The sequence below is a fragment of the Procambarus clarkii genome, chromosome 24 (genome assembly GCF_040958095.1).
Source record: "Procambarus clarkii isolate CNS0578487 chromosome 24, FALCON_Pclarkii_2.0, whole genome shotgun sequence".
NCBI classification, from domain to species: Eukaryota; Metazoa; Arthropoda; class Malacostraca; order Decapoda; family Cambaridae; genus Procambarus; species Procambarus clarkii.
This window is the reverse complement of record NC_091173.1, coordinates 30,751,260-30,777,511: the sequence shown is the minus strand read 5'-3', so window position 1 is coordinate 30,777,511 and position 26,252 is coordinate 30,751,260. Positions and strand designations below refer to the sequence as shown.

Sequence of the window (26,252 nt, the reverse complement as noted above, 5' to 3'; positions counted from 1 at the left end):
AATATTTATATTAAATTTATTTATAGAGTATTGGTGTGTGTGCGCCTCAGAGAGTTGACACACGCTAGTCTTGTAACAAAATATTTGATTGCAGCAAAAGCGTGAAATATTGGCCCCAGAGACGCCTGGTGATGAACGGCGTAGTAAGCGGCCTCGTAATCCTGCAAACCTGTATCAGTCTCCTGGTTTGAATTCCTTGAACAGAATCCGAAAAACAGACTCTTCCACTCCCAAGACTCCTCAGGATAAACTCATTGTTTTCTTCAGGTAAAGTACAATTTGTCAACACAAAACAGTGGTTTGTTAAATAAAGTACTGTTCTATAGGCCAGAAATCTGGATATTATCATTTAAAGACATAAGATTTCTGTAAGTTCTTGATTTGTAAATAGTACCCCTATTTTAGCTAATGTATTTATCATAAAATTTTGGGGATTTTTCATGTAGCAAATTATACAAGTTTCTGCATATTTAGACATACACAATTACACACACAGATCACACTAACGTGATGCATCAAATGAACAAATCCACAAGGGCAGTGACGAGGATTCGAACCTACATCTCGGAACATCCCAGACACTGCCTTAATCGACTGAGCTACGACAGGGTTAAAAAGAGTTGAAACTGAAGTTCTACTGAACTTACTGGATCCCGTAGCCTCTCCGAGGCACAAACCAGGATTTTACACAACCCCTTCCCTGCACCCGAGCTATGTCAGTAGGCCGTTCTCCCTCTTCGCCCTTACATCATTACACACAGACAGATTTATTCATTAGACATGCACAATTTTGCCCCGAAGGGCAAGTTTATTGGGCAGTTTCACTCCTGTGAGTGAAGACATCTCCATGGCAGCATGTACAACACTCCTCCCCTCCCCCAATTGGAAGAAAACCCACTAGGTTGTTCGACCTATCACTTGTACTTAGACGAAGCTGGGTCTTAACTGTCTCAAAAACTGTCTTGTTTATCAGACAAGAAGATTGACATTTACCAATCCTTAAATTTGTGTTACTGTATCTTGTGCAAAGTTGGGGAAATCTTTTAAGAAGAGTATATGTATTTGGCAGTGTTTTCCTAACTCGAACAATATGGGGGGTATTACTCTGTTCATATTTATAATGTGTCTTAGGTGGCCACATCCCTGGAAACACAAACTGTAACTGTCTCTATTTTCCGCTTATCTTGAGGTTATCTTGAGATGATTTCGGGGCTTTTTAGTGTCCCCGCGGCCCGGTCCTAGACCAGGCCTCCACCCCCAGGAAGCAGCCCGTGACAGCTGGCTAACACCCAGGTACCTATTTTACTGTTAGGTAACAGGGGCATAGGGTGAAAGAAACTCTGCCCATTGTTTCTCGCCGGCGCCTGGGATCGAACCCAGGACCACAGGATCACAAGTCCAGCGTGCTGTCCGCTCGGCCGACCGGCTCCCTCCCGGCTCCGCTTGTTACAACTTGTAATAAAGTTGTTACATCTTGGCTTATGACGTATTAGAACGTTGTTACAACTTGCTATATTGGTTGTTATAACTGGTTAGGTGGTGTTAAAACTTGTTCGAATGTTGTACCAACGTCGTGTTTGGCTGGATCTCTCGGTTGTGGTCAAGGCAATGCCCATCACTCACCACAGATTCTGCAGCTCAGTTGCTCGGCTATTGTTTCCCTCCTGAATCTCTGTGTATTTGTATCCAAGATGAGTTTTCACTATTGCCGATTCTCTCATTCAGCAACCTCCCTCCCATCCATAGTGAGTGGGATAGCCAGCTGCATCCACATTGTACCGGCGTACAGATTCACTGACTTGTTCTTCAGGCTTTCTTTCCTCAGTTATCTTGAGGTTATCTTGAGATGATTTCGGGGCTTTAGTGTCCCTGCGGCCCGGTCCTCGACCAGGCCTCCACCCCCAGGAAGCAGCCCGTGACAGCTGACTTACACCCAGGTACCTATTTTACTGCTAGGTAACAGGGGCATAGGGTGAAAGAAACTCTGCCCATTGTTTCTCGCCGGCGCCTGGGATCGAACCCGGGACCACAGGATCACAAGTCCAGTGTGCTGTCCGCTCGGCCGACCGGCTCCCCGTTAATTAGAATACAAGTTACCTTGTCCCAGTTGTTCCCTGATGATACCTCTTACCTTTTAGAAGTGTTTTGGGTATGAGGTATTCAGTATGGTCTCCTTCAGCACCCTCCAACATGGGAGGGAAGCCACAGAAACTTAACACTTTCCTGGATTTTCGACTTGCACTTACGGGCGGTTTCCCTAAACGCTTGTTGGATCACGACGTAAATTTATGGACCGTGTTTTATATTGGGTATTTACTACTCGATCGACTTGGGGTTTGTATGAATATGTTTGCCATTAAATTTTTGTTTTCTCTAATAGGCACTGTGCCTATTTGAGAAAACGGCAATGTATTGTAACTTAGAGGAGAGACTATTGAATTGGTGTCACAACGAGGGTAATCGCGCACTCCACACACTCTTGTGTTGGCCGCGATCATGATTCTACATTTATATGTCTGTGTAGAGAATTTTATTCCGAACACTATACAAAAAAAAAAACGGAGTGAATCAAGTATAAACTTGAAAAAACATGAGCAAAGTAAAAACTTTTTACGCTCACGGGTACAAACACGCGTAAGATTCGCGTAAGATTTTATTCGCCGCAAATTTATTTGACGATCTGTTGGCCAATTCTACCCACGTTCTTATAGAACTTTCTATTGCGAACACATTGCTATAAAAATGAAATACGTAGCTCGAGAAATAATGTCATGACAGTGAAATAAGTATAAACTTTCAAAGCGCTGCATCACAACAGTGTCGTCGCTGCTGAAATCACGGCTAACGCTTCGCCCAGTTCCCACACTCGTGCGGAACATAATTAGACATTGATAGGCATATGTCTGGGTGGGGAATTTTATTGCGAGTTCAGTGATATCAAAATAAGCGCTGTAGGATGACTGTGAGGCTGGCAACAAACGAAAGAGTATGAACATTTACTTCCTGTTTGGGTGTCACGGCGAGTCATCTTCGTGTTTATTTACTTCGTGGTGGGATAGCAAATGCTTGGGTGACATTTTATGCATATTATCCTGTAGAGAATTTTATTGCCAACGCATTGATACCAAAATGAAAAACATAGCTCGAGAATTGATGTTAGGAGCGTGAAAAGATGATAAACTGTTTTGTGTTCACGCTTGAGCGCCCAGAACGCCACGCGCACAACCCGCTTTTTTTTCCAAGGAGTGCCGCGCGCACTAAAGTGTTAATCACTCTTCCCTGATTGGTTAGTATTTTCCAACCCATCCTCCTGTTTAGGTAGTACCTATTGTGATGTAGGATGTAGACATTTTTATTACGACGTGCACATCATGGCCAAAGGATTAACTCGATCTCAACTGTGGAAAGTTTTTAGTATTTATTATGTGTGGGTGGATATAAATAGGAGCTGCTTCGTATGGGGCCAATCAACCCTCGTATGTTCTAATGCATATTCTTAAAAAAAAAAGTATCTTAATTCAAAAGCCAGCTTTTAAGTACGTTTAATATGGAATTCTTTACAGGACGAGGTGCAACAAGCTTTGCCAGTATTATTTGTTTCATTGTCAAATAATTGCTTGGCGTCTTGCATCATGGGGGGGGGAGCTGGTCGGCCGAGCGGACATCACACTGGACTTGTGATCCTGTGGTCTCGGGTTCGATCCCTGGCGCCGGCGAGAAACAATGGGCAGAATTTTTTTCACCCTATACCCCTGTTACCTAGCAGTAAAATAGGTACCTGGGTGTAAGTCAGCTGTCACGGGCTGCTTCCTGGGGGTGGAGGCCTGGTCGAGGACCGGGCCCCGGGGACACTAAAGCCCCGAAATCATCTCAAGATAACCTCAAGATAACCATCAAGTTTGTCTTGTAGCCTGTCGTCTAATAAGAACCATTTTCTTTCCAGAAATGAACATGTGGCCGTGAGAAATTCGGAAGGAACGTTCTACTTGTGCCAAGTTGCCCAGAATGTTTTTAAAAATACACGCAAGATTAAGATCCGATGGCTTTCTCCCGAGGATTCCGACAACAAGAACTGCAACACGTACAAGCCTGATTATTATGATGTTACAGGTAGTTAAGCTCTGATTTCTCTACTCTGTTGCTTGTATTATTTTACTATTAAACAAGTTCCTGCAGGAGGTGCTGAACCAATTGGGTTGTAAGGTACTCTCCAGGTAATCATGCCGTTGAACATGCCGTAGTTCAACCACTTCAGGATCAAAAGAAACCGAACGGTGGATTAAGTTTGAATACGGGTGTGACTGACCCCCTCTCATTCTTCCATATTATCCATGTTAAATCTGAAGATACAATACAGTAATAACAATTTTTTCAGGGCGCTTGTTCGTTATGTGTTGATGTTACTCCACATTCGGCTTCTGAATGATGTCTTAGGGAATTTGGAGGTGTTGATTCAACCAGTCCTGCTAATAGAGCATCACATGCAGGCGATGAGTCACAATAACGTGGCTAAAGTATGCTGACCAGACCACACACTAGAAGGTGAAGGGACGACGATGTTTCGGTCCGTCCTGGACCATTCGCAAGTTGCTTGTCTTCAGAATTGCCTCAAGTCACAATCGACTTGAGAATGGTCCGAGACGGATCGAAACGTCGTCGTCCGTTTACCTTCTAGTGTGTGGTCTGGTCAAGAGCATCACATTTTGATGCATATTCTACCAGAGAACACTATATAAACATCAGAAGTCCACGGTTGTTCAAGGCCTGCAAGGAGGCCTTGTCAAGGACCTGGCCGCGGGGACGCTACGCTCCGAAATCGTCTCAAGATAACCTCAAGATATCCCTGGGACCAGTACGTACGAGTGCTGAACCCTGGTCAACACAAGTAGGGTGCTGCAAACATCACAAACTTCAGGAGTGGGCAGATAAATGTCTGCTGGAGTTCATTCCAAATAAGTGCAGAATAATGTCAATGGGTAAAGGGAGACTGGAGACCTGTATTTAAGTACACCATAAGGGGGAAGACAATTACAAGAACCATTAAAAGGAAAAGACCAAATGAACAAATCCACAAGGGCCGTGACGAGGATTCGAACCTGCGTCCGGGAGCATCCCAGACGCTGCCTTAATCGACTGAGCTACGACATGGTTAAAAGAGTTAAAACCGAAGTTCTACTGAACTTACTGGATCCTGCAGCCTCTCCGAGACACAAACCAGGGTTTTACACAACTCCCCCATGCACTCGAGCTATGTCAATAGGCCGTTCTCCCTCTTCGCCCTTGCATCATTACACACAGAAATCACAATAACGTGATGCATCAAATGAAGACCAGTGAGTAGGCAAGATAGCATCTCCAGCGTATGGGAAGTCAGTACACACGAGAAGATTATTTAAGAATTTAAATAAGGAGGCTTTCAAGTCCATACATAATGTCTATTTAAGACCATTACTTGAGTATGCAGCTCCAGCATGACAAAAAATTGAGAAAGATCAGAAGTGTGCAACTAGATTAGTTACAGAATTGAGAGGCCTCAGCTATGAGTAGTTACTAATTAAGTGAACTCAAACCTCACAACCTTGGATAAAAGAAATCCATCCTCCACCTGGAGTCCTGGTCGACGACCGGGCCGCAGGGACGCTAAGCTCCGAAATCATCTCAAGGTAGGCAATAGTACATATATTGACTATCGCCACCTTTTGATAGGTAAGTATTTGACTATTAATCTTACTATCAACTGACAGGTTGAAACTTTTTCATTGTAGTTTAATGGTTTAATTTATGGTTTAATGGTTTAATTTATGGTTTAATGGTTTAATTTATGGTTTAATGGTTTAATTCTATCCGTGCTGTAATATTATCTCTTTAACATTATTTTATTATGCATTGGGGGTCTGTGAATGGTCAGGCCTAGAAAAGGTTAATTCAATGTTTTGATTACACTAATTTTGAGAGAGCGTACAGTGAATGAAGCACATCTTGAGTTTGAGCTTTGAAAAAAGACCGATTAATAAATGTGCAAAATGCGGTTCATTGCCAACTGGCATTGTTAATAGTTTGTTTATTGCACATTTGTAGGTCTAGTCCCAATTAGAAAAATTGTGAGTTACTATTATGCACATTAAAATTCTGCTACAAGAATTTGGTATAAAATTTCTATCCTTTCAAATTGTTTTGGCAACAGACCAAAACTACTTGTTCTTTTTTTTTTCAGATTTTGATTGTATTTTAACGACGGTCAATTTGGAACGGATAGACCGCAAAACGCTGCAGTTGAAACCCGAAGAAGAGACTCGAATTAACAACATTTTAAGTCGTGCAATGGACCTTGAGAAGGGGGTGCTAATTGATAAGCCAGATGTTGATGCCAATCACCCTGATGGATGTAAGTTGCTAGTGGTGGTGGTGGTAGTAGTAGTAGTAGTAGTAGTAGTAGGCATTATCCACTAGTCTCAGGAGACTATGGAGTTGTGCTCTGGTTGTTGGATCTGGAGTGGCCTCTCCAGACCGATATGGTAACTTGTATATATAAGTAATATGATAATTTTATACGTGTGTATATCACGAAAATAAACACGTGATTAAAAATGTGACAGTGTCAGACCACGGAGGAAAATTGAAACAGAAATTTCCTTAAGTACTTTCGTATATTAATACTCCTTCTGAAGATGTATTAATATACGAAAGTACTTAAGGAAATTCCTGTTTAAATTTTCCTCCGTGGTCTGACACTCATTATTATATATATATATATATATATATATATATATATATATATATATATATATATATATATATATATATATATATATATATATATATATATATATATATATATATATATATATATATATATATATATATATATATATATATATATATATATATATATATATATATATATATATATATATATATATATATATATATATATATATATATATATATATATATATATATATATATATATATATATATATATATATATATATATATATATATATATATATATATATATATATATATATATATATATATATATATATATATATATATATATATATATATATATATATATATATATATATATATATATATATATATATATATATATATATATATATATATATATATATATATATATATATATATATATATATATATATATATATATATATATATATAAAGTTACTAGTTGTTTATATTCATTAGGTAGTGGTTGTGTTAATGTGGTTTTCATCCGAGAGCTGTATACTTGACTGGTTGGTAGAACGATGCCCTTCTACCTCCGTAATACACTTGACATTGATTTAGCTCATTACACCAGTTTATACTCATAACACACTCGGGACTTGTAATATTCCTTCTGATGCCTTTGTTGATTTCCCTTGAATGGTGATCATAAGGTATCTGGATAACATTCTCATTGATCACTTTGAAACTTTCAGGGTTTGTTATTGTGGGGCAAGAATGGAAGTTACTGTATTATTTTGAGACAATTTAAACAGTTTAAGCTCAAAAATGAAAAAGTTTATGCCTACTGTATTTCTGTGCGCGGGCACAGAAATACAATAGGTGCATTTTTGTTTTTAATGGGGTTAAAGCTCTTGATTTTATACAGTACTTGAAATATGTTTTATCATAGAATCATACCAGAGAGGTGAAAATGTTCGTGTGTAACCCCCCAATAGGTTTCAAGTTGCACATCATTCATAATTGCTGTAAATGGAAAAAGTCTCTGCATTTGGCCCATAGTCCAGCAACCAGTCCAGCAACCAGGAGGCCTGGTCGACGACCGGGCCGCGGGGACACTGAGCCCCGGAAGCACCTCAAGGTAGCCTCAAGGTAGTCTCTAAATTGATGATGACCAGACCGCACACTAGAAAGTGAAGGGACGACGACGTTTCGGTCCGTCCTGGGGCCATTCTCAAGTCGATTGAGTCAATGTCTATCGACTTGAGAATGGTCTAGCACGGACCGAAACGTCGTCGTCCCTTCACTTTCTAGTGTGTGGTCTGGTCAACAAACTTTAGCCACGTTATTGTGACTCATCGCCTGCAGTCTCTAAATTACTTCAAAATTTGTATAGGTTGCCGAGAACTAAAGTCACAGTAATGTAACTACAACCTAATAGCCCAAAGGCAAATGTCTAGGACAGAAAGGTTGCTTTGTGAATGTTGTCCTGAATACTCCTGTACTGAATATTCTGTGGTTTGTATCCTAAGGTGTACCGGCTTATGGGGTACTGGTATCTCTTTGATTGGCTGTGATCAATTTGTGTGTAGTTTATAGTACGGTATATGTACTGGTGTGTAATTACCTAAGTGTAGTTACAGGACGAGAGCTACACTTGTGGTGTCCCATCTTCCCAGTACTCTTTGTCGTATAACACTTTGAAACCACCGACGGTTTTGGCCTCTATCACCTTCTCACTTAGTTTATTCCAATCATCTACCACTGTTCGCAAAAGGAAACTTTATAATGTTTTTCTGACACCTTTGTTTCCTTAGAATCTGTGTCCTCTTGTTCGTGATGTTGCTGGTTTCACGAATTCTTCCTTGTTAATTTAGTTGATTTCTGTTAGAATTTTATATGTATTGATCATATCACCTCCTTTCCTTCTACAGTATCTTCTAGTTTTGGTATGTTTAATAATGTCTGTAGTCTCTCCTCATAGCTCTTGTTTTTCAGTTCCTGAAGCCATTTTGCAGCATGCTACTGTACCTTTTCCAGTTTCATTATGTGCTTCTTGAAATTTGGGCACCATACATGCCATTCTCAACCTACCTCGCAGGCTTTTTGAATGGGTAGAAATATTCGAAAGGTGTTTTTTCAGTTGACGAAATTTCCCACCGACCGAGTTTTCTCGGTTGGCGCAGCACAGTGGTTATGGGCCGGTTCTTGTCTTTATCGTATTTTCCTATCCTCCTAAAATCACTGACATTGTCCTTTTGAATTTAGGCCTTCTCCTAAACCTACTATTTTTCTATGATTTTCATCTCTTCTGCTGCTCTGTCTACCCGAGATGAACTTTCCTCTTTTAAATACCCGAAGATTATTATGGACTTAGAGTACTTCTATCTGCAGTGTTTTGTACTAGTGTACTGTTGGTTACCAGTTCTTTCCTAATTGCTTGCCTGATTTCTGCTTCTTGTTTGTCATTTCTGGTTTTGACTTCCAAACACTTCCTTGATCATCTCTTTCTCTTTTACAACTTGCGCAGACGTCTCTCTTTATTTTTTCTTTATACTTTTCTAGTTCTTTATTAACCTCCTTTATGTGAGTTGTCAATGAAGTTTCTGTTTGTATATTCTTGCCTAACTCCATGTTAGCCCTTAGAGTTTCTTGGAGTTGGCGCAGCACAGTGGTTATGGGCCGGTTCTTGTCTTTATCGTATTTTCCTATCCTATCTTGTCTTTATCCTATTTTCCTATCCATACGAGTATTTTCTTGTTTATTTCTTCAAATTCATCACTCTTCATTTTCCATACTTCATTATCTTTCACTAGTTCCTTGATTTGTTCCTCCTGAATCTTGATCTGGTCTGTTAATGCAGTAATTTTCTTACCTTGCTATAGAAAACTTCCTTTTAAAGTGTGAAACTCACTCCTGAGAGTTCCATTTTCTTCTAATTTAAGTACTTTTTTCTGCTTAGCATATCCTCAGTTATCTCTAACCTACCTAGAAAACCACCGTCCTGTATTTGTTTCTGAGTAAAACCTTTGAAGTCTATCTCTTTTTGCTGTCTCTACTGGCGATCTTGACCCATCCAGGCCTGCCCCATCCGCTGTCTTTATTTTGGTTTCGTCGGTTATCTGGTTCAGAGACCCTGGGATAAATATTTTTTCCAGATTTATATATATTTTTCGCAACACTCGCCACTGTCCACCTTTTATTGATGATCTTGGTATATTGATGGTATCGGGAACACCATTTGCATAGCCTCCCCAGCACTATCATTCTGATATGACGCAAAGATCCTAGAGTTCTTAAACTGTGTCACGATGATGGTGGTAGTGTGTGTATCTATGTATCATGTATATTATGTATGTATTCACCTCGTTGTGCTTGCGGGTGTTAAGCTCTGGCTCTTTGGTCCCGCCTCTCAACTGTCAATCAACTGGTGTACGGGTTCCTGAGCCTATCGGGCTCTGTCATATCTACACTTGAAACTGTGTATGGAGTCAGCCTCCACCACATCACTGCCTAATGCATTCCATCTGTTAACTACTCCCACACTGAAAAAGTTCTTTCTAACGTCCCTGTGGCTCATTTGGGTACTCATACATATGTATGTATGTATGTGTGTGTGTATGTATTTATATTCAGTTTATATGTATATACAGTATATATATAATATTTATATATATGTATATTTTTTTAACTTTTTAGTGGATCTTTCACTGTACACAAATGAAGATCAGCTTAAAAAGAGGAGGAAGAGAAACTCATCAGGAAAGAGGAAGAAGAAAGAAGAGTCCTCGGGAGAGAGCGGTGTGGAATCTGAAGAAGAATCTGATAATAGTGAAGGTAAATGGCAAACTTGAATTCATTTTGTCCAATATATTTATTGGGATTGTTTTGGACTGTGTAAACAATTTGTAGGTTGTTGAAATTGTCTTGAGGTTATTGGCTAAATTTCTGGGAGGGATTCCTCGGTAGTTCCCCCCCGAGTTCTTTTCTGGTGCCAACGAGCCTTACTTTAACGGGCCAGGCCTCTGGGAGCCGGTTGGCCGAGCGGACAACACACTGGGCTTGTGATCCTGTGGTCCCGGGTTCGATCCCAGGCGCCGGCAAGAAACAATGGGCAAAGTTTCTTTCATCCTGTGCCCCTGTTACCTAGCAGTAAAATAGGTACCTGGGTGTTAGTCAGCTGTCACGGGCTGCTTCCTGGGGGTGGAGGCCTAGTCGAGGACCAGGCCTCCACCCCCAGGAAGCAGCCCGTGACAGCTGACTAACACCCAGGTACCTATTTTACTGCTAGGTAACAGGGGGTATAGGGTGAAAAAAACTCTGCCCAATGTTTCTTGCCGGCTCCTGGGATCGAACCCAGAACCACAGGATCACAAGTCCAGCGTGCTGTCCGCTCGGCCGACTGGCTCCCCGTCAAGGTAGTTGTCAAGCTGTTGTTCTTCGTGTCGTGTCCATTTCCTTGGTGCCTACTACCGTGACCAGGCTTTCTTACTGCCTTCTTTGCTAATATGTTTTTGGCATAGGTTTGAAGGGTAGGTTTGGCAGGTTGCTTGGTTTCATATGTTTTTGGTTAGGCAAAACATTTTCATTTTTTACAGGGTAACAAATCAAGAGAACATGCTGTCGGTCCAGTAGTGCTTGGGAACCTCATATGAGAGAATATAGCAAGAATATTCAAGGGGGGAGGGGGTGTGCCTTTCGAGTTTAGTTTAAAACTACGTAATTTGTGTATAGTACTTACATGTGAAGAATTGAAAGTGAATGTGGACAAAAGTTGTGGTGGTGGAGAGAGACGGAAATTGTGTAAATGGAGAAATGGTTGACTAGATACTCCATAGTAGGAGGCTTTCAGGTGTCAGTTCATAGGAGGCCTTTGGGCTACTGCCTGAAGCTTCTATCCAATGTTGTGTGGGTGGCTGGTGCTTGATCTCCAACCTGCAATCTTCTTGAGGTTACCTTCAACTTCAGGAAACAATGACTTTGGGCTTAATCTTATATGAACAAATTCACAAGGGCCGTGACGAGGTTTCAACTCTTTTGACCATGTCGTAGCACAGTCGATAAAGGCAGCGTCTGGGATGATCTCGGACGCAGGTTCGAATCCTTGTCACGGCCCTTGTGGATTTGTTCATTGGATGCATCACGCTATTGTGAGTTCCGTGTGTAGCGTAGTGTAGTGTTAATCTTATATCTTCCTGTTGAGCTTGGCTCGGTCTACATTCTAATGGCTCTTTGTAGTGGCTCCTTTCTAATGGCTTCATTGGAACGAAGCAAAAGGATGGAAAGACCCTCTTGATTTCTGTTATGGCTCTGAACACTGGTTTTTGGTTCTCATCGAGCGTCTTTGGGTTTGTATCTCTTCATCTCAACAATATCTCATTGTATTATACAACTGTTTGTATTATACTTTGTACAACACTTTTGCAGTGTTGAGAGAGTTTTGGTCAGGACCAAGTTTTGAAAATAAACTCTGCAAATGGTTAATAGAAGTTACATTATAAGAGTATTATTACTGAAGGATCAACCTGTCCTCGGAGGAGGAGGTACCCTGGAGGTAATCGCTTCTAAAGCACTAATGTAATTAAGTGATATTATATACTCCCTATCTATGGTTAGACTTAAGTTAAGGTTAAAAAACCAAGGTGTCACTGTAGACTGTTAATGGAACCGTAATATGCTTACAGGCTATCATGGATATCTAGATAAATATCCAGGTGTTTAGGGCAGCTGGCCGGTCATTAGAACCACTTTACCTTGAGAACAACCTGTAAAAGATAGCATAAATTTACTTGGTTCCATAAATAATGGTTCCTTGCGAGTAATGCTGTACAACTTAAGCAGTCTCTTTATCCTCAGGTGAAGAGAGCCCCAAGAAAATTGCACGAACTCCCGCCAGACGTAACCCTAGAGCCGGCAGCAAGACTCCAGCCAAAGGCAAAACTTCCACACCAGCTCCAGCAAAAGCAAAAATTTCTACTCCAGCTGCCGCGAAAGGCAAAGTTTCCAGCCCTGCTCCAGCAAAAGGCAAAAGTAAGTCTCATTTAACCTTCTGTGTTGACTAGGGACAAAATATGCATGAATTGCTTTACTTGTTTACATAGGAAATTTCCTTCTTTGACCTCCATAGAAATAGTAGTTAGAACGAGTCGTCAAACTTTCCGTCCAACCTCGAGTCCAGGGTGTTACTTCGTGGGTACAGTATGTTGGCAACACAAGAACCAAATGGAGTTTTAAGCATCCTTCAGACATTAGAAGCCAGAAACATGATCAAAATATAATCGAATGTATAACACAGTAAACCCCTTGCATGTTGGTGGTCGTTTCCTTTACAGACCTTGTGAGACGTTTGAGAATATTTATGTTGGTGATAAGATGTGTATGATGAGGGTTTAAATACTTGGTGAGCATCGTGGAACCCAGTATAGGAGTGCTTGAATATACTGGGTACATGTCGTATGGGATGCTGTGTTTTTTTGGCTAGTGATACTTACCATTTAGTTTCTATTGGGTTTGTACTTGGTGCATCTTAAATATTGACACCAAATTCTTTCCCTTTCTTGTATACATATTGACCACATTCACCCTGAGCAGGAGTATTGACTTGCATCCCTCTGGCTCATTTGTTTTTTCCAACTTTTATATTTTCTCTCGGGAAAACAGGCTGTATCTGTCTCTATTCTCGCCCCTCAGTATTTTGTACTTACATGGTGCCCATATCCACTCGTCCTAGAGTTGTTGGATGGAGTTTCGGTTACCTGTCTTTGTTGCTTTGCCCTTATTGTTAGGGCACTTTTTAACGTACCTTTTGTTCTTCAAGATATGTGGATTTTATACCACTCTTGTAGTCTCGTATTGGAATTTTCACAAGCCGTGTATTCAAGTGCGCTTTGTGTTTAATGTCTTACTATTCTTACTATTCTTGTCTTACTTGTCTTACTATTACTTACTATTCTTGTCTTACTTGTCTTGCTATTCGTCGAGAGAGCGGGCGGTCAGTCATGATCATAGTTGCTAAACAGTTATGAGTTTAGGATGTTTGGGACAACATCTTTTGGGGTTGTGTAGAGGCTGCTCTGGCTGGAGTCTTTTATTCCAATAATTGTGTACCTTATTTTAACTTGTGGTGCTTCCAAGTATCAGCATCCCTGGGGCCCGGTCTCTGACCAGGCCTCCTGGGTGGTACAGTGTCAATATTGCACGGTAATATCACTGTTGAATGTTGCAATTATAATTCATTGAGAGTGTAGAAATACAACAAAAAAAACTTGCATTTACAATAGAGTAAAAATGAATTAGTTGGCCAAGAATGTGTATTGTTACACCTGAAATGTGCAAAAGTTATAACGATAGTATGTATATTAACTTTAAATGTTGCTCACAAGAAAATATTGAAGTCGTACGATGGGATCGAGCCCACGTTTCTCAACCCCTCAGGCACGTGCACCATCACGTTGTTGTGATTTCGTTGCGCACTATTATTCGTGTGTCGGGCAATCCAGCACAGTAATCTAGGTGTTAGTCTTGGACACCTCTAGAAATAAAAGTAATTATCTTAAATTATCTGAGTTAGTCATAGAGCTAAATAAAATAAAACAAAAAACAAGAAACCCCAGTGTTGATTAAAATCGTTTGGGTAAGTTATAACAATATTAAAACATTAAATTGATTTAGTACAGTATAAACAATATAATTTCTGACGTGGGATAATGGCCCTCTCGTCTATAACTGGTTGACAAGAGCTGTAATTATTTGTTAATTTGTTCTTATTGATGACCAGACCACACACACTAGAAGGTGAAGGGATGACAACGTTTTGGTCCGTCCTGGACCATTCTCAAGTCGATTGTCACAAGTCACAATCGACTTGAGAATGGTCCAGGACGGACCGAAACGTCGTCGTCCCTTCACCTTCTAGTGTGTGGTCTGGTCAACATACTTTAGCCACGTTATTGTGACTCCTCGCCTGCTTCTCCTTATTGACTTTTTAATGCCTAATATTTCCAGAGATGTTAAGAGGCAGCCAATCTGCCAATTTTTTGATTTGCCAACATGCGGTGGTTTACTGTGGTTGGAAGAGGTAGGTTGTACATAGGGCCGGTGCTACCATTAGGCCAACCAGGGCGCAGACGTCAAAGGGATTACCTATGTCAATACATAGTATTGACCTCTGGGGGGTCTTAATTTTAATTTTTTTTTTTTTTACAAAACTGTTTTTGGCAATTGAAATTGGCAAATTTATTTTATTTATTTATTTATTTTTTAATTTGTGAAAGTGTAGGGTGCAAAATAAACTTTACTCTGGCCCCCCTCTGGTTATACACTATGGTAGTCGTTGTTGATACACACATCAACGACGACTACGTTGTTGATGTTGCTGCAGGAATTAGCTAGTGGCACTGAGATAGGTATTAAGTTGATTGAGAACCAAGAGTAATGAGGTTGGTTCACATCACCAAACCAATAACGGGGTAATAAAAGAGGTAATTCTTTTGTGTCATTTCCTGCTGATCAGCGCGGTAACTTCCCGGGCAAGACGAATATAACAAGGTAAGGAGAGGCCCGCCAGTGGTCACGTGAATCATCTTCAGCCACACACACCATTTGCTGTGCAGTATTTATATTCCATGTTGTTTAGAAACTTAAGTGCACAATGAGGTCGCAGGAGCGTAATATATCCGAGAAACTATTGAAGCCGTACGACGGTATCGAACCCGTTCGGCTTCAATATTTTCTCCAGATATTTAAATGTTAAAGCTGTTTAGACTCTTGGTAGTTTTCATATTTTAGTGTATCGGCAATTATTAAAACGTCGAAGTGGCCGCCACCAAAAGGATTTGTGTCTTGTGTAGATACGCTACAAGTGTGCTGGGCCAACTTGTGAAGCGAGCTTAAGTACTGATTCGTAAGTTACATAGTGACTTGTATGAGGGGGTGAAAGTATGAGGGGACATGCATGGAAGGGTGCCATTTGAAATTTTGCCATAGCATAGCATTTTGCGTACCCATAGAAAATGGGTAGGCGTGTCACGGTGGAGCGTAGGAGCTTGAGGGGCCCAAAATCGCATTATAAGATGAACCTCCGGCTCAAGTTTCGGCATTGTATCGCAAAATGAAATGAGGCGGTGGAAGGGGGGGGAACCAAAAATACACAAAATGGCAACATTTCAAACATTTAAAGGTATATATAAATGATCTGCCAGAGGAAATACAGTGTTACATGATTGTTTACAGTCAGGGACTTAGATGTCTGTATTGTCCTCCAAAATAACCTACACCAAGTAAATGAGTGACGCAACACGTGGCAGATGGAATTCAACATAAATAAATGTCATGTTATGGAATGCACCATTGGAGAGCACAGGCCATACACAGGAGGTTGGATAGTAAGCAATCATCAGAGGAACCCATGAATGGCATTATGAGAGGAGCCTACGTTACCCTAGCAAATTTGAAAACTGTATTTAAATATGTGGACCAAGAACTATTCAAGAAACTTTTCACGCAGTTTATGAGATGGAAATGTGTATATGCAGCAGGGGTTTGCTGCCCATATCACAAGAAGCCCGTGAACAAATTAAAAAAGGGGGCAAATATATTCTACGAAATGTCTTCCAGAACCTAAGCACATGAGCTACTGTATGTGGAAAAGCTTAAGGCATTAAACATGCCGAGGCTAGGAGATAGAAGTAAAAGAAGTGATATGATCATTACATACAAAATAGTAACAGGAATCAACATAGTTGACAAAGAAGAAATCTTTAAACCTGCAACTTCAAGAACAAGAGCTCGTTGTTTCAGGCTAAGGAAACAAAGTTGGCTTTGCTCTCGTCTCACAATTGGGCATCCCGGGTTCGATTCCCGAGTGGGACAGAAATGGTTGGGTATGATTCCTTTCACCTAATGCCTCTGCTCACCTAGCACTAAAGAGGTAAATGTTACGAGAGTTGTAACCTCTTCTGCTTTATGGTATGTGCAGTTTGTGTGAAGGTTTCCTCCTAGTGGCAGTAAATAGGTACCTGGGAGTTAGTCAGCTGTCACGGGCTGCTTCCTGGGGGTGGAGGCCTGGTCGAGGACCGGGCCGCGGGGACACTAAAAAGCCCCGAAATCATCTCAAGATAACCTCAAGATAGTGAATGCACGCGTGGTTATGTTGGGAGACCCATCACAGTGGCATGTCTATACTCACCTAATTGTGCTTGCGGGGGTTGAGCTCTGGCTCTTTGGTCCCGCCTCTCAACTGTCAGTCAACTGGTGTACAGATTCCTGAGCCTACTGGGCTCTATCATATCTACATTTGAAACTGTGTATGGAGTCAGCCTCCACCACATCACTTCCTAGTGCATTCCATTTATTAACTACTCTGACACTGAAAAAATTCTTTCTAACGTTTCTGTGGCTCATCTGGGTACTAAGTTTCCACCTGTGTCCCCTTAGTGTGTTGATGATTGAGTAATGTTATTGATGCAAGGGTGATGATGGATTAGGCCGTTTTAGAAGTTTGATTTCATGCATGGAGGTAAGGGCTGGATGTTGTGTTGATGTCAATGGACCGTTGCTGTTCTATGTAGCTAGGGCTACGTTTTCTATGTATGGTTGATTGTCCTGGTGATTTGAGTTGTATGAACAGGTCAGATGTCACCAAATTTTTTGGTTGACTGGAGATAATTTAGCCAGTGCTTTGGCGATATTTTACTTGTTCTGTAGTGACAGATCTCCTCCCCATAATATGTGCTCAATTTTAAAAGGCACTTCAAGAGTGATAAATACTTGTTTAAGATTACTTCTAGCACTATGAAGTCTGAAAGATAGAAGGAGGTATGTTCCATTCTCTCTGGAACATGGTAGTGGATGCGAAGTTCATCTATGTCTGGCTCTGGCATTTTCCTTTGTTAAAAGGAAAAATGCCTCTGCCCGTGAGGTTAGTTCTGCCCTGTCTCAGCATGTGAATGTTTGTGAAAATGGGACTATTTTGGGGAGTTGATTACTATTCGGTTATGAAAAGTTGGTCTGGTTTTGATAAGTAGAGGAATTGTTTACATTCTGTGAGTGATGTTTTGATGAGTAGAGGAATTGTTTACGTTCTGTGAGTGATGTTTTGATGAGTAGAGGAATTGTTTACGTTCTGTGAGTAATGTTTTGATGAGTAGAGGAATTGTTTACGTTCTGTGAGTGATGTTTTGATGAGTAGAGGAATTGTTTACGTTCTGTGAGTGATGTTTTGATGATTTTGCACAGTAGGTAATCAAGGTCAAGTGGGCCAGTTATAGTGTTTTATGTTGTGATTACATCTGTTTGTCTTGGCATTCATTCCAGTAGTACAGCATGTTTGGGAATGGGTGGGGGGTGGGGGGGGGGTTGCACGGAGAAGTGTGGCTATCTTGAGGTGATTTCGGGGCTTTAGTGTCCCCGCGGCCCGGTCCTCGACCAGGCCTCCACCCCCAGGAAGCAGCCCGTGACAGCTGACTAACACCCAAGTACCTATTTTACTGCTAGGTAACAGGGGCATAGGGTGAAAGAAACTCTGCCCATTGTTTCTCGCCTGCGCCCGGGATCGAACCCGGGACCACAGGATCACAAGTCCAGCGTGCTGTCCGCTCGGCCGACCGGAAGATGATAAACTTCAGATGAGTGTTATGCCCTTCAATATGATCTGGATAAAATAAGTGTGTGGAGTAACGCTTGGCAGATGGATTTCACCGTAAAGAATTATGTGGAATAGGAGAAAATTGGCCACCCACAACCTCCAAATTACAGTACAGTATATGGAAAGGCATTACAGAACTCGGACAAAGAAAGAGACCTGCCCTTGCCAATTTCAGAATTGCATTTATATATATGGAGAGTGAAATGATAAAAGAAAGTGTTCATGATTTTGAGAGACCAAACTGGAATATGCAGAGGTTGTATGGTGTCCATATCTCAAGGAGGACATCAATAAACTGGTAAAGGTGGAAAGACATGGTACTAAATGGCTTCCAGAGATGAAAAATGGCCTCACGACCTCACACCAGTAGGGCCTACAGTTGGAGACCCAAAGAGCCTAGGTGAATCGAAAAATAAGCGCTATTAGGAGAGGCTAGAAGTGTTAAATTTGCAAAAATGCAGAAAAAAGAGAAGGGAAGAGATTTGATCACTACATACAAAATAGTAACAGGAATTTTTTAAAATTAAAACTTCAGAAACAAGAGGTCGTACTCAAGAATAAGGAAGCAGCAAAGAAAAAAAATTGAAAGTTCTCTTTTTTGCAAACAGTGGTAGACAAAGTGCCACATGACGAAAAGTGCTCTGAAGACGGAACACCAAACACAGTTCTCATCCTGTAACTGCACTTAGTAATTACACGGTAACTAATAGTAATTAAACGGTAACTAATAGTAATTACACGGTAACTAATAGTAATTAAACGGTAACTAATAGTAATTACACGGTAACTAATAGTAATTACACGGTAACTAATAGTAAATTACACGGTAACTAATAGTAATTACACGGTAACTAATAGTAATTACACGGTAACTAATAGTAATTACACGGTAACTAATAGTAATTACACGGTAACTAATAGTAAATTACACGGTAACTAATAGTAATTACACGGTAACTAATAGTAATTACACGGTAACTAATAATAATTACACGGTAACTAATAGTAATTACACGGTAACTAATAGTAATTACACGGTAACTAATAATAATTACACGGTAACTAATAGTAATTACACGGTAACTAATAATAATTACACGGTAACTAATAGTAATTACACGGTAACTAATAGTAATTACACGGTAACTAATAGTAAATTACACGGTAACTAATAGTAATTACACGGTAACTAATAGTAATTACACGGTAACTAATAGTAATTACACGGTAACTAATAGTAATTACACGGTAACTAATAATAATTACACGGTAACTAATAGTAATTACACGGTAACTAATAATAATTACACGGTAACTAATAGTAATTACACGGTAACTAATAGTAATTACACGGTAACTAATAGTAATTACACGGTAACTAATAGTAATTACACGGTAACTAATAGTAATTACACGGTAACTAATAGTAATTACACGGTAACTAATAGTAATTACACGGTAACTAATAGTAATTACACGGTAACTAATAGTAATTACACGGTAACTAATAGTAATTACACGGTAACTAATAGTAATTACACGGTAACTAATAGTAATTACACGGTAACTAATAGTAATTACACGGTAACTAATAATAATTACACGGTAACTAATAGTAATTACACGGTAACTAATAGTAATTACACGGTAACTAATAATAATTACACGGTAACTAAACAATCTTCACAACACATGATATTCACTAATCAATTTACATGGTAACTAAACAATCTTCACTACACATGATGTTCACTAATCAATTTACATGGTAACTAAACAATCTTCACTACACATGATGTTCACTAATCAATTTACATGGTAACTAAACAATCTTCACTACACATGATGTTCACTAATCAATTTACATGGTAACTAAACAATCTTCACTACACATGATATTCACTCAAGACAAATCTTCACTACAAATGATGCTCACTTAAACACGGCTGTAAAAGCAAACAGTTACCTTTGTTAAGCTATTTTTGTATCGAAGCGAAAACAATTTCATCAATAGTTCAGTTTAGTACATAATCTTGAATGCCGTGCACCAGATGGCTTTGCTGAAGCATCATTAATATCGGTGTCCGTGGCTTCCTCATTGTCTTAATAATGCTAATTATCTTCTTGCATACACCATAACTCAGTATTGTGAGTCCAACATGCGCTATACGTAAAAAAACTCGTCGCTTTCGGAATGCTTCACAAGTTCTTAGGATAGGTGTCGCCGACAGTTCCGTGTAGGCTGTCTTTTGGTTAAAGCACTAGTGATGGACTCTGATGTAGTTCATTTGGTATCGTGTTGTGTGGCAACATTTGCCATTTAATGCAGAGTTATGATTGGTACTTGCTAAGGGTCCAGGACAGACTAAAAATGGGCAGTGCACTTTCATTGCATTGTCTGTGTCCCGTCCCAAATCCTTATGCTGATCCCTTCGAGCGAGGGAATTATCAGGGGGGAAAGCGCCAAGCCCTTACGACTGTATAGCACTGGGAAGGGGTCAGGATAAGGATTTGGAATGGGACGGGTGGAAAGGAATGGTGCCCCAACCACTTGGACGGTCGGGGATTGAACGCTGACCTGCATGAAGCGAGACCGTCGCTCTACCGTCCAGCCCAAGTGGTTGGGCTGATCCCTTCGAGGTGCTATAGAGTTGTAATGGATTGGCACTTTCTTCTTATAGTCTCCATACTCACTCGCTCACTCACTGTCGTACTTTAATTATTAGTCTTGTATATGAACTTAAGCGTGTTAAGTCCCGAGCAGATTTCATAAATAAGAGAATATTGTTATGTTGTGCTTATACTTTGTAGTGTTGTGTATTAATATTTGTTGTTGTATTTCTCATGCATTGAAGACTGAAAGTATTGTATTTTATGATATTAGTCTTGTTTTCGTTATGTGCTGTACGTGTTTTATATAATGTATAAATAGTAAAGTAGGCTCTTTACTATTTTATATAAATTTTATTGCTGGCATTTTATCATTTATTATTATCACTATTATTAAGAGAGTAAAAATCCATGAATGATATCCAGAACATGTTCTTACTTGTCAATTTTTTCTTTTTTCTTTTCTTTCGTTTTTTTTTTCTTAGCAGCCGTAGCCAAGGTGAAGAGTTCTCGCGTTTCTACTCCGAAGTCGGCACGCAAAGGTGCAGCACCCAAAGGCACACCGAAAGGAACACCCAAAAGCACACCCAAAGCCGCAGGCAAGACTTTAGTGGCGAAAACTTCACCGAAGAGCATCCCAAAGGCCACACCCAAGGCTGTTGTTCCTCCAAAAACCACCCCAAAATTGGGACGACGGACAACACGCAAATAGCCCGAGGACAACGATGGGGAGACCCAGGGCGTTGTCGATAAACATCCGAAACCACGGGGAATGAGTGCACCAAATGACCTGACCACATGCATAAGGCTAATGCTGTTAGCAAAATAGGTACTCGTCCAATTATTGAATTAAGGAAGTAATCGGGCTTTTTTTGAATTGACAGAATTCACAAAGCTGTAGCGGGCAAGCCTTAGTGCATATACTGATAATGGAGGCAGAAAAAGGCATTTTGTATATGAGCCGTCTAACCTTGCCCTCCTCCTCCCCCCCCCTTTCACCCTCCCCTCCCCACCTCCTACCCTTAGCATCATTGTGTAATTGTTATTGTTTGTAAACATAGTCTCGTTCCCTGGCCCCTCGTCCTCTGTCCTCTATTCTCTCCCCTCCTCCACCCCACTTTTTTTTTTTTTTTTTTTTTTTATAAGGAAGGTTGTTCAATATTGGATGCATGATGAATCGTTTCTTGTGTGATTGTGCCTGTGCCAGTTTTAACGAGATTGTATGCACGAGTCTCCTGAGATTGTATGTGTGAGGCTCTTGGATAATTGTGCAAATGTGAGTGTACAAAACTATGAGGGTAATTGTAACCAGTTTAAATTAACTAGAGGATAGGTTATGTTCAGAGTACATATTAATGTTTAATCTATTGTATATGTATAATAGTTCTCAATGTACAACTCAAACTTTTTATATCATTACAAGAATGGCATTTTATTATCATTACAAGAGTGCCAGTCCTAGCCCCCCCCCCCTCTCCCCCATTCCCTTCCCCTCACCCCCCCCCTCTCCCCCATTCCCTTCCCCTCACCCCCCCCCCCCTCTCCCGCCCACTTTTTGTCTTGTCTCCTGAAGAAGTTGTGAGTTTGAGGAAGTCTCCTGAGGAAGTCCTCGGGTTTGAGATGCCGAGAGTTGCGGACGGCCTTGCATCGAGGCAAACCTCCAATCTAGGGGAGCCTTTGGTCCTTATTGACGTGTTTGCAGAGACTAAAATAAACTGCTCAACGTAAATTGAATGTTCTGACCGCCTCCATCCATTGTGAGTGAAGCATTAGGTAGTTTGTTAGACGTGAAGTATGAAGCAGACGGAAGTTTTCTTTTTTTTTTAAGTGAGGCATATGTATCATAAGGTTTATGCAGCTGTACCAGCAAGAAGCACTTCATGATTTTTTTGTCAATTAGATGATTTACGGAGTTTGAGTTTGTATATTTTCTTACTGAATATATAAACTGATTGGTTTTGCAATTATTCTATTATTATTCTTTGTTTAAATTGAAAAAAAACTAACTTTCTTTGAAGTGGAAATGCAATATTTTGCTACTGTTAATGCACAATTACTTCATGCACTACAGTATTGAGAAATTGGTTTAAGGACACATACCGAACAGTAGCATAGTTATGCCTCGGCCCTCTACTCGAAATGAGGAAGACGTGAAGGATCAAGACGACGCTCACGGACTCGTCTTGCGAGCATTATCTAATTGCATACTCAAGTGGTGTAGAGGGTGAGGCCATGTAGGCTGTACATAAGTAATAAATGACCTGTAACATTGATGTAATGTCTTGATTGTAGGTGTGTGACTTACCAATGCTGTTTTATGTTACAGACTATTTTGGGCTATCATTCTTAGACTACCACTTGAGTGATGACTGTAACATTAAGAAGTCCATCCTGCTATTCCCCCAATAGGTGAACGTGACGCATGCCGTCACGTTCACCGTCGTGTTCACATGTTATCATTGTGAAGATAATTTTTACGGTCCAGTGAGGTGCATTTTCTGTTTGTGCAACTAAATCTTTGATCGTGAGGTGATAGATCAATAGCATTACAAATCCTGCTTACATTCAAGTTGTGTTTAAGAATATAGTTCTGTGAAGCATATCTGGGCTTTGGAGGGGGATGTGCTGAGAGTGAGTGCTGTGTTGTGGGGAAAACCAAGCCCTATTTTATCTTATAAGCCTGGTTTTTAGGCATTGGTTGGGTGTGTACAAGGACAAGGACGGCAATCAGTCCTCGTAATGTGACTTGACCGGTGCTTGCCAGTGGACGGGGGGGGGGTAATGTGGGAGGTATGTTGATCTTAGTTAAAAGAAACAAAAGTTAAAAAAAATATATATATAATGAGCAATGTAACATATTTGACCTGAATAGTTTAAAAAGTGTGCTGGGCCACAATCACTGATGAACTGCAACATGTACGAGCTCATTTGTGTTTTCCATTGGTATGTAAGCATTGCCAACAGTAGATGTAAATGGAAACAACATTTTTTGTTCTTTGATACACTATTTAAAAAAAAAAATAGCAACAGTACTATTTAGAGTGTTGCTTTTATAACATGTTCAGTCACTTTTATACAAATCTTGAGGACTTTAGGGTATTTGTAAAGTTTCCGTGTACACCCCTTCTAGTGCAAACTTAATAAGGACATAGACTATGCTGACTGCTAGTGGAGTAAGTACAAGCATGATGGTATTTTTTTTTACTTCATTTTATATATTATTTTAACGAGGAGTCGAGATGATGCTGATGGCTCCGTTTTTATTGGGAATCTAAAGAGCAACATTGCAAATTTGGGCTAAAAAGATACGATTTTTTTTTTCCCCAGTCAACCTACCTGCTTGGACTTCCTCGAGGCATGAGAGAACGCTCTGAAGAGCTCTTTATTAGAAGAGTTTACCAGTTGCGTGCCGTGTGTGTGTGTGTACGTGCGTGCGTGTGTCGGGGCTGCAGTTATGAGAGCCATTTGCAGAATATCTTTAATTTGTAAAAGTTTTACCAACACAACGGTAATTTGTTTTGAACTATTTCCATACTTCTGGAACTTGCGGAGCAATCTTTGCTTTTCACAGAAGTTCACGTGAATGTAACAATCAACCAGAAAATTCCCTTATTTGTATACTTGAATTCTTACATCTTTTAAATGGTTTTGTTCTATAGGGATTTCTTGCACTGTAAGCCAAGGGATTTTTTTTCTGGATGTATTTAACATTTTGGAAAACTTATTTTATAAATTTTCTGTGAATGTGTTTGTTAAACCTCTGCAAAAAAAAAAAAAGAAGAAAAAAGACAAAAAAAATTGTGTAAATTATGCTTTTACAATAGTTGCTATTAAAGATTATTTTGAGGAAAACAATATATTTTTTAAATGGTAAAGATCCTATTTGAGAAATTTTGAATATTAGGGATTATTGATGAATACTTTGTGTCTTGAATGTTATTTGCAAAGGAAAATAATAAAAAAAAAAACTGCCGAGCGTTTAGGTAGACTCGCATTTGCAATGATGAGATTGCATCAAATACAAATTGTGTACATATTTATGGCTTTGTAATTCAGAAAGTGGAGCTGAAAAGTCCACGTGTAGATTCATTCAAGACACAATAATACTCCTGAATATCCTGAAGGGTCCACGACTGACTGACAGGGGCGTGTGTGTACATGCTTTAGTAAAATAGATTTTACTATAATTTTATTAATATTACCTTATTTTTTACACTTAAAAATCATTTATATATATAATGTATAGTGTGTGTGTGTGTAATATATATATATATTACACATAGACTACCACTTCAGACTACTATATATATATATATAGTATAAATGATATATATATATATTTAAAAAACAATGGGGATTGTTGTGAATGATGCCAATAACAGCAGCAGCGTTAAGTTTCTCAACCTTTTGCAACAGACATTTCCACTGAGTATTTTGCATACAGTAAGTGGGTCACATTGTAGCAATGGGCCGTGGTTTTCTTAAGTAAATATCATTGTACTGATGAGTCTTAATTCTCCTTGATAATTTATAGTGGTGTTAGGAGTCAGTTTTCCTTGTTTGTAGACGGTAATTGTTTTTTGTTTTGTGTTGTACTCCAAGTATTGTAGTTGCTAATGAATTACGTCGTGAATTGTTGAAGCTCTGATAACTAACTGGATCACTTTATATGCATTAATAATTGTATTTATGTATAATGTATGTATTATATACATTCTACAATGATCACCAAAACACTGATCCCAAGTATGTGGAAAAGGCACATTTGAAGAATTGGAGAATGATAAACACGTTTTCGGCTAAATTTGCCTTCATCAGAGCAAGATAGTCAAATCTCTATCTTGCATTGAGCCGAAAATGCGTTCAGCATTCTCTAATTCTTCAAATGTAGTTTTTCTGCAAATACAGTACATTATATATATACTTGTATTATATATACATGTATGCAAGAATAGTCATGAAAATGTGAATTGGTTTAAGTTATGTGTATGTATCTTTTTGCATAGGAAAATGGAAACTAGATTAATTTGAGCGCTTTCGTGATTAACACAGTCTTGAATAAGCATTAATCGCAAAAGTACTGATTAATTTAATTTCATTTCGTTTTCCTATGTGGATAATTACACAGGAACAGGTTCCTGAAAATTGTATATACCAACATAGATGGAGTGAGATAAAAAGAAATACTGGAACTAAAAGATATAATTCAGCTTAAGGTCCCAGATATAGTTGCACTAACAGATGATACTTGAAAATATTTTATATGAGGTCATATTCCTAATGGCTACTCAGTTTGGAGAAGTGA

At 39.5% G+C, this 26,252-nt stretch overlaps 1 protein-coding gene across 6 annotated transcripts in view; it reads left to right on the top strand.

Moving 5' to 3' along the window:
• The window catches only part of LOC123770471 (uncharacterized), a 34,850-nt gene extending 9,402 nt beyond the window's left edge, over positions 1–25,448 (top strand). Inside the window, exons 3-9 of one of the 6 annotated variants that reach the window (XM_069330769.1) lie at positions 95–267; positions 3,944–4,110; positions 6,215–6,385; positions 10,393–10,530; positions 12,535–12,723; positions 15,206–15,240; positions 21,433–21,570. In XM_069330769.1, coding sequence (XP_069186870.1) covers positions 95–267; positions 3,944–4,110; positions 6,215–6,385; positions 10,393–10,530; positions 12,535–12,723; positions 15,206–15,213 — 846 coding nt within the window. In that variant the 3' untranslated portion in view covers positions 15,214–15,240; positions 21,433–21,570. Of the gene's footprint in view, positions 1–94; positions 268–3,943; positions 4,111–6,214; positions 6,386–10,392; positions 10,531–12,534; positions 12,724–15,205; positions 15,241–21,432 lie in introns of all 6 variants that reach the window. The other 5 variants (XM_069330770.1, XM_069330766.1, XM_069330765.1 and 2 more) reach the window with 5 other exon arrangements.
• Positions 25,449–26,252: the final 804 nt, after the last annotated feature.